The sequence below is a fragment of the Vigna radiata genome, unplaced genomic scaffold, assembly GCF_000741045.1.
Source record: "Vigna radiata var. radiata cultivar VC1973A unplaced genomic scaffold, Vradiata_ver6 scaffold_329, whole genome shotgun sequence".
Classification (NCBI taxonomy): domain Eukaryota; kingdom Viridiplantae; phylum Streptophyta; class Magnoliopsida; order Fabales; family Fabaceae; genus Vigna; species Vigna radiata.
This window is the reverse complement of record NW_014544176.1, coordinates 54,593-64,151: the sequence shown is the minus strand read 5'-3', so window position 1 is coordinate 64,151 and position 9,559 is coordinate 54,593. Positions and strand designations below refer to the sequence as shown.

The following is a 9,559-nucleotide window of genomic DNA, read 5'->3' as shown; positions in this document are numbered from 1 at the left end:
AGGAATTTAAAATGCAAAAGTGTAAGAAGAAATTCTAGGTTGCCTCCTAGTAGCGCGTGTTTAACGTCACGAGCCTGACCCAAACCTCAGGGATCTACCAACATCATGACTGAGGCAAGTTGCTCTACGTCTCCTCCTACATAGTGTTTGAGTCTTTGGCCATTCACGATCCATCTCCGTTGCTGATCATCTTCGATTGAAGATTCTAATTCCACTGCTCCACTCTGGAATACACGTTTCACCATAAAAGGTCCCGACCATTTTGACTTCAGCTTCCCTGGGAATAACTTTAGCCACGAGTTGAATAAGAGAACCAAATCTCCTGGATGGAAAGTTCTCTTCATAAGCTTCTTGACATGATAAAACTTCACCTTATCTTTGTAAGTCCTGAATGACTCGTATGCATGCAACCGCAATTCTTCGAGTTCTAGCAGCTGATTGCCACGTTTCCACCAAGCTTTGTGTTCCATTTCAACTGGCAAATGACATGCTTTTCCGTAGACTAACTGAAAAGGAGATAACCCCATAGAAGTTTTCATGGCTGTTCTGTATGCCCAGAGAGCATCGTCTAACTTCTGCGACCAATCTCTTCTTGAAAAGGTGATAGTCTTTTCTAAAATTCTTTTAATTTCCCTGTTAGAAACTTCAGCTTGGCCATTTGTCTGTGGATGATAAGGTGTCGCTACCTTATGTTTCACTCCATAATGCTTAAGTACCTTAGCTAGCTGAGCATTGCAAAAGTGGGATCCCCCATCACTAATGAGGATCCTGGGAGTTCAAAAACGCGAAAATATTTTTCTTTTTAAGAATTTGATCACGGTGTTAGCATCATTCTTAGGACATGCTACAACTTCAACCCATTTACTCACATAGTCAACAATTACCAAGATGTATTCATTATTGAATGACGGAGGAAATGGTCCCATAAAATCAATACCCCAGCAATCAAAGACTTCAACTTCCAAAATTCCCTGTAGTGGCATTTCATGTCTCCTTGAGATGGTTCCAGTTCTCTGGCATTTGTCACAGCTTCAAGCATGATTATGAGCATCTTTAAACAAAGTTGGCCAATAAAATCCTCCTTGTAAAATTTTCGCAGCAGTGCGTTCTCCATTATAATGACCCCCGTAAGGAGAATTATGACAATGCCACAGAATATCTTATGCTTCTGCTTCAGTAACGCATCTTCTTAACAGATTATCTGCTTCTATCTTGAACAAATATGGATCGTCCCAAATGAATTGCTTGGCATCATATAAAAACTTCTTTTTCTATTGCCAATTCAGTCCTTCTGGAATAACACCTGCGGCTTTAAAATTGGCTAGGTCAGCAAACCAGGGTCTTTGTTGAATATACAAAATAGTTTCATCTGAGAATGACTCCCAGATTTCTTTCTCCTTACTAGTCACTTCCTCATTGACTAACCGGGACAAATGATTAGCAATTATATTTTTGCTCCCCTTTTTATCACGAATTTCAATGTCAAATTCTTGTAACAAAAGTACCCATCTAATCAGTCTTGGCTTTGAATCAGGTTTCTTCAGTAAATACTTTATAGCTGCGTGATCTGTATAAATGATCACCTTAGATCCAACAAGATATGATCTAAATTTCTCCAATGAGTACACTATAGCCAAGAATTCCTTTTCTGTGGTGGCATAATTCAATTGAGCCTCATTCAGTACTTTGCTAGCATAGTAAATAGCAGGAAACACCTTTCCTCTTCTCTGTCCCAGCACAGCCCATATAGCATAATCGCTAGCATCACACATAAGTTCAAACTCTTTATTCCAATTAGGTGACACAATTACAGGGGCAGAAATTAGTCTCTGCTTCAAACTGTCAAAAGCTTTCAAGCATTCTGAACTCATCACAAATGGTGTCTCTTTAGCAAGTAAATTGCTCAAAGGCTTTGCAACCTTTGAGAAATCCTTGATAAACCGTCGATAAAATCCTGCATGACCAAGGAAACTCCGTATTCCCTTAACATTTGTTGGTGGTGGGAGTTTTTCGATTATCTCAACCTTTGCTTTATCAACTTCAATCCCCCTGGCTGAAATTTTGTGGCCAAGTACGATACCTTCTGTCACCATGAAATGACATTTTTCCCAGTTCAAGACAAGATTTGTTTGAACACATCTGTTGAGAACTGCATCCAAATTAGACAGTCACCTTTGAAAAGTATCTCTAACAACTGAAAAACCATCCATAAAGACTTCAATGCTTTTTTTCATAAAATCAGCAAAGATCGCTTGCATACACCTCTGAAAAGTCACAGGGGCATTACATAATCCAAATGGCATTTTTCAGTAGGCAAAAACACCAAAGGGACAAGTGAATGTTGTTTTCTCTTGGTCTTCAGGGTCTACCACTATTTGATTGTATCCTGAATATCCGTCAAGAAAGCAATAATAAGCTTGCCCTGCTAATCTTTCCAACATCCGATCCATAAAAGGTAAAGGAAAATGATCTTTCCGGGTGACTGTATTTAATCTCCTATAGTCAATACACATCCGCCAACCCGTAACTGTCCTTGTTGGAATAAGCTCATTCTTTTCATTGTGAACAACAGTCATTCCTCCTTTCTTTGGAACTACTTGAACTGGGCTTACCCATTTGCTATCAGAGATTGGATAAATAATTCCTGCTTCTAACAGCTTCAATACCNCCTTTCTCACAACTTCTTTCATGACAAGATTAAGTCTCCTTTGCGGTTGAGCAACAGGCTTATAATCATCTTCCATTAGAATTTTATGCATACAATAAGTCGGACTTATACCCTTGAGGTCAGTAATCGACCAACCGATGGCTCCTTTGTTCTCTTTAAGAATTTCCACCAATTTTCTTTCTTCCTCTTGAGATAATGAAGCACTAATAATGACAGGTTTTTTTCCGTGATCTTCCAGGAACACATATTTCAGGTGTGAGGGCAGTTCCTTCAGTTCAATCTTACTATCCGAAGCTTTTTCTATACAATCTATCTGATCGAAGGGTACTTTTTCTGGTGAAACTTCTTTTGCTGCTTCCAGTTCCTGGATACATCTCTGGTGGGATATATCCACTTCCTCATTCAGATTCTCACATTCATTCATTAAAGTTCTTTCTAACATGGAGACATTATGAACTCTATTCACTTGACTCATACAGATTTCCTCCACTAGGTCCATCTGAAAACATGAGTTGTCGTCCTTGGGATGTGACATAGCTTGGAACACATCAAAGTTGATAGCTCCTCTCTTGAGCCATAGACCAGATCCGTGAGATTCAACCAGGGCAACACGCAGCAGCGGAATCAATGGAAGGTTTGGAGGATGAGAATGCAACGGAAGGCAGTAGGCTGGTTTATGTGAAGTGGAGGAAGTGCTTTTATGGAATGGATCTAGCTCAGACGACCCTTACCATTGGAAGGAAGCTAGAGGATTGAATGGAGGAAGCACAAGATAAGAGGACTTTCGGTGATGAAAGAGCTGGAAGCAATGTGCTCAGCATTTCAATACTCTCAAAAATACCAAAAGTGTATTACATGGGCTGCCTTAGAGGTTTTATAGACCAACCTCTCAGCAATGCAAAGAGAAAACGTGCCTCCAAGAAATGTGGATCTAATTCCACGTGTACAACCATGTGCTAAATGTAATGCCCTTCTAGAAGGCTTATTCTAACATGTGAAAAATAAAACCTATTCTAAAGGGGCACGTGATATGTGTGTCAACTTGGATGAGCTCCTATGCCGTGCCCAAACATGTGCAAATATTGTTCTTCTAGCCTTTTCCTTCCTTGGACCATCTTAGCTCTTGATCCTGGTCTCCTGGCTTCCATGCAAAACATGTGAAAAATATCTGACCTTTTGATGTTGGCTTGTTAAGTTCCTGCTGTAGTTGCCGAGCCATCTGTCTGGTTATAGGACCTGGATGTATTCTATTAGGACCCCGCGTATCATCTCCTCCCATTTGAGAAGGATTTGTCCTCAAATCCAGAGAAACATCCTCTTCCTCAGAATCATAACCTGCAAAAGGTCTAAGGTCAGATACATTAAAAGTAGAATGGACTCCATATTCTGGCGGAAGATCTATTTGATAAGCATTGTTATTGATCCGCCGGACCACTCTAAAAGGTCCATCTCCTCTAGGATTGAGTTTGGATTTTCTTAGTTGTGGAAATCTTTCCTTCCTAAGATGAATCCAAACTAGATCACCTTCATTGAAGATCAACTCTTCTTTTCCTTTATTATGTACCTTGGCATATTTCTCATTTTGTTGTTGAATTTGAGTTCTAACCCTTTGATGTAATTCTTTAACAAACATAGATTTAGATACCCCTTCTTGATGAACAAAATCAATAGAATTTGGAAGAGGTATCAAATCCATAGGTGTCAAAGGGTTGAACCCATAAACAACCTCAAAAGGAGATAGCTTAGTAGTTCCATGAACTACTCTATTATAGGCAAACTCAACATGAGGAAGGTATTCATCCCAATATTTGTGATTTCCCTTTTTGAACTACCCTAAGCAATGTGGAGAGAGATCTATTTACTACTTCAGTTTGACCATCTGTTTGAGGATGGCAAGTAGTAGAAAAAGATAACTTAGTCCCTAATCGAGACCATAAGGTTCTCCAAAAGTGACTAAGAAATTTAGTATCTCTATCCGAAATGATTACTTTAGGTAGACCATGAAGTTTGACCACATCTCTAAAGAATAGCCTTGCAATGTTACTTGCATAATCTATTTTGTGGCAAGGTATAAAATGGGTCATTTTGCTAAATCTATCCACTACCACAAATATAGAATCAAAACCCTTATTAATCTTAGGAACTCCTAACACAAAATCCATGCTAATTTCTTCCTAAGGGGTTGAAGCAACATGCAAAGGTGTATAAAGTCCATGAGGCATTGATTTAGACTTTGCTTCCAAACAAGTGATACACTTAAAACAATGCCTTTGAACATCCCTTCTCATGTGAGGCCAAAAGAATCTCTCTTTTAACATGCCAAGAGTTTTCTCTACCCCAAAATGTCCCATTAATCCCCCTTCACGTGTCTCTTTGACAAGGAGCTTCCTATGTGATCCTTGAGGAATAAAAATTTTTTCCTCTTTAAAAAGATATCCCTCTCTCACATAAAACCCTCCTTGAGATTTGTGTAGACACTCCTCATACATATGGGAAAATTCAGGATCTTGTGAATACAATTCAGCTATGTTATCAAACCCAAGAATTTGAGCTCCCAATGTGGCTAAAAGGTTAATTTTTCTTGAGAGGGCATCCGCCACAACATTAGACTTACCTTTCTTGTATTTGATAACATAAGAGAATTGTTCAATGAATTCTAACCACTTAGCATGCCTCTTTTGCAATTTGTGTTGACTCTTCAAATATTTAAGTGATTCATGATCACTATGAATGATAAACTCTTTGGAAACAAGGTAATGTTCCCAAGTTTGAAGAGCCCTCACAAGAGCATAAAGTTCCTTGTCATAGGTGGGATAATTACAAGAAGCCCCATGAAGTTTTTCACTAAAATAAGCAATGGGATGTCCCTCTTGTAATAAAACCGCACCTATTCCATGTCCTAAAGCATCACATTCTAACTCAAAAGTTTTTGAAAAGTTGGGAAGAGCTAGAATGGGTGCTTGAGTGAGTTTCTCTTTGAGTAGCTCAAAAGATTTTTGTTGTTTGTCTCCCCAAATGAATGTAACATCCTTTTTCACCAACTCATTGAGTGTTGAAGCTAGACTAGAGAAGTTAGGTACAAATCTTTTATAAAAGCTTGCCAATCCATGAAAACTCCTAACTTCTCCTACATTCTTTGGGGGAGGCCAATCTTGGATAGCTTTTATTTTCTCAGGGTCAACATGAACCCTATTTTTATTGACTACAAAACCTAGAAGGATGACACTATCAACACAAAAGGTGCATTTGTCAAGATTTGCAAACAATTTGTTGGTTCTAAGAATTGTTAAAACAACTCTCAATTGTTTTTCATGGTTGTGCAAATCTTGACTATAGACCAAGATGTCATCAAAATAAACAACTACAAACTTCCCAATGCAATCCCTTAAAGCATGATTCATAAGTCTCATGAATGTACTTGGAGCATTTGTAAGACCAAAAGGCATGACTAGCCACTCATATAATCCAAATTTAGTCTTAAAAGCAGTTTTCCACTCATCTCCTTCTTTAATTCGAATTTGATGATAGCCACTTTTAAGATCTATTTTTGAGAAAATTTGAGCTCCATGTAATTCATCCAACATATCATCAAGTCTAGGGATGGGATGTTTGTACTTTATTGTGATGTTGTTGATAGCCCTACAATCACAACACATGCGCCATTTTCCATCCTTCTTTGGTACCAATAATACAGGTACAACACATGAACTTAAACTCTTTTGAACCAAGCCCTTATCTAGTAACTCTTGAACTTGGGACTCAATCTCTTTAGTTTTTTGGGGATTAGTCCTATAGGCAGGCCTATTAGGAAGAGTTGCCCTTGGAATGAAGTCAATTTGATGTTCAATTCCCCTTAAAGGTGGAAGCCCAATTGGAATTTCTTTGGGAAATAGATCATCAAATTCCTTTAAAAGCTTTTGTATTGGAAGAGATAGAGTAGAAGTCTTAGAATCACTAGATGTGCATGTNAGTGTTCCTTGACAAAGAAGGAGGTATGAAGGTTGCTCAACTTGAAGTGTATTGATTAAAGTCTTTTTATTTAAAAGAACTTCATGTTGAGTAACCTTGGAGGCAACACTAGACTCACAACTCTCTTTCTTTTGTTTTGACCCTTTTTCTCTCTTTTGTTTCTTTTCCTGATCCCTTGTGGACTTCATTTGTGCTTGATCCTGAGCCACCTGGGCAGGAGTCAANGGATGAAGCACAAATTTCTTATCCTTTTGATGGATTGTGATGGTATTGGTTAGACCATGGTGTATAGTATTATGATCAAATTGCCATGGTCTTCCCAATAACACATGGCAAGCTTCCATGGGAACTATATCACAAATAACTTCATCTTTGAAGTTCCCTATGGAAAAAGCCAGCTTCACTTGAGTCTTGACTGTGATATCCCCATCTTCATTTAGCCAATGATGTTTGTAAGGTTTAGGATGGGGTATTACTTCAAGATTCAACTTTTCAACCAATCTTGTACTACAACAATTGCAACAAGACCCACTATCAACAATGAGAGAACAATGGTTTTCTTGAATTTTACATCTTGTATGAAAGATGTTCTCTTTTTGTGATAGATGTTCAAGACTTGGTTGACTACTAAGCACCCTTCTCACCATGAGAAGTTGACCATCATCCGCAAACAATTCCTCTTCTTTTTCTGTTTCACTCTCACTTTCACTAGTAGGAGACTCACTCTCACTACTATAAATGTCCTTTCCCTTGAGAATGATGGTTCTCTTAGTAGGACATTGTGCAGCCACATGACCCCTACCTAGACACTTGAAACATTTTATCTCACTTGTGCGAGTGTGTGAAGAGGACTCCTTGTTTGGTCTTTCAACTATTGTGGCTAGAGGTTTGAGGGGTTCTTTTGCTTTGGTAATTTTTTGTTCAAAGGGAGATGAAAATCTTTTGGCAGAAGTTTTCCTCAAATTTTGTTGTTCTACCTTTATACACATTTGAACAAGTTCATTCAAATCTCTATAAGGTAGAAGTTCAACTTTATCCCTTATATCCAAATTCAACCCACTCAAAAATCTAGCTAAAGTAGTTTCTTCTACCTCTGTGATTCCTGCTCTCATTATATATAATCCCATTTGTTGTCTGTATTGTTCAACAGACATGGAATTTTGTTGCAACCTTTGGAGCTTATGCATAAGTTCCCTCTTATAGTAAGAAGGGATGTGTCTTTTCTTGAGAGCAGTTGTAAGCTTATTCCAATATTTGATGTGAGGAAGTTGTTGTCTCATTCTTTCTTGGACTAGGGTAGTCCACCAATACATGGCATACCCTTGAAAGCTAAGGGTAGCAAGTGAGACTTTTCTTTCCTCCCACACTTGTTGACAAGCAAAGATTTGCTCTACCTTCATTTCCCAATCTAGGTAAGCCTCAATATTATCTTTGCCATGAAAGTGAGGCAATACCACATTGACTTCCTTAGGAGGAGGGGGAGTGTTAAATTCCCGCTTATGCCTTCTTGATGAAGAAGGGTAATAATCTCCTACTCCTAAGTGTTCTTGTTCACTTTGTGACTCTCCACTCATGCTTCTCTCTCTATATTGAGCTTGTTCATCCCTTAACATTTTCAACTCATTAGTGACCATAGCATTGTGCAATTCTCTTTGAATCTTCTCTTGTCCTATTTTCCTTTCAATTTCAGTGAGTTGATTGACAAGAGTTTTGAAACAAAATTGTTCTTTAGGATCCTCATTAATTCCAAGATCAATCAGAGCTTTTCCAACCTCTAGCTCTCCAATAGCACAAGGAATAGTGAAGCTTCCAAGATCGGAGGATTTAGGAGGTAGTGACCGTTGAATGATAGCACTGCAATTCCCTTCTACCTCAATTGTCTCTTTCTCAGCATATTTCCTCTTTTTCGTAATGATTTCTTTCAAAAACTTCGAATAAGAGGGTATTTGCTGGATGGCTTCGGAGAAATGAATGGTTATTTCCTGATACGCGGGGCCCAAGCCCACCAAATAAAGAACAACCCAAGAGCATGGTGAAGGGTAAAGTGGACATTGCTACATAAGGAGGGGTGTGTTTATCATCATAGGGGTGGCATTATGAGACCTTCCTCCACATGTGCAGATTTTCTTTCTTTGTTTAATTTCATGTGTTGTAATAAGGGCTTGTAGAAAGCCACACATTTAGCACATGTATGCTGACATGGCTCTAGGCCTTTTCCTTGCCTGATCGAGAGGTTGATCTATAAAACCTCCTTGGCATAGCTTGTATCATTTACTTTTGGAATAATATTGTTGAAACTCTGCTGAAATGTTTAGCAAGTTCCTCTCCAAGAGTCATCTTCTTAGCTTGATTTCCATTGCAACTTTCTTCCACTCTAGGAAGCCTTTTGAGTTGTGAATCACCTCTCCAAGCTAGCCTCCATCTCCACTCACCATAAACACCACAACCCGCTGCCTCTCCTCCAAATATCCCAGCCAATCTGATCCAGAATTTCCTCCAGCATCTGCAGCTGCTGCCGCCACTGTTACATTGATTTCAGCTGCCTTCCAAGCGTCCATACACCTCCATTCTCACGGTGCATCTTCCTTACATCTCCCTTGATGTATTATTTCCAATTTCTTAAAAACTTCCATGAAATGATCAAATTGTCGCTTCTTATCTTTTCTGGAAGATATCTTGGGTAAGGTAGAGGTTTTTCATACTCCTTCTCTTTGAGCTTTTCATCTTCTTCTTTCTTTTTCTCATTCCACATATTTTTTTCTTCCTCTTGATTCCTTTCCTCTTCTATACTTCTTTTGTCCTCAATCTCTCTTTATTTTACAATTCTTCCACTTCTAGTAACAATTTCGCAAGCTTCTTCCCCCCTATCATTCTTCATGCAATCATTAGTACAAACACTTTTCTTCATAATTCTCTGAAAGG

General features: G+C 38.6%; 1 protein-coding gene and 1 pseudogene across 1 annotated transcript; both read right to left on the bottom strand.

The window, feature by feature from the left end:
• Nucleotides 1-86: 86 nt before the first annotated feature.
• LOC106755508 lies at nucleotides 87-470 on the bottom strand. Its single transcript, XM_014637677.1, has one exon. The coding sequence runs from the start codon at nucleotides 468-470 to the stop codon at nucleotides 87-89; it is 384 nt and encodes a 127-aa protein (XP_014493163.1).
• Nucleotides 471-1,271: 801 nt separating this feature from the next.
• On the bottom strand, nucleotides 1,272-9,195 carry LOC106755506 (annotated as a pseudogene).
• Nucleotides 9,196-9,559: the final 364 nt, after the last annotated feature.

What these genes read in the sequence shown, in the direction of transcription:
- LOC106755508 (XM_014637677.1), bottom strand. Translation starts at nt 470, where the DNA reads ATGGAACACAAAGCTTGGTGGAAACGTGGCAATCAGCTGCTAGAACTC.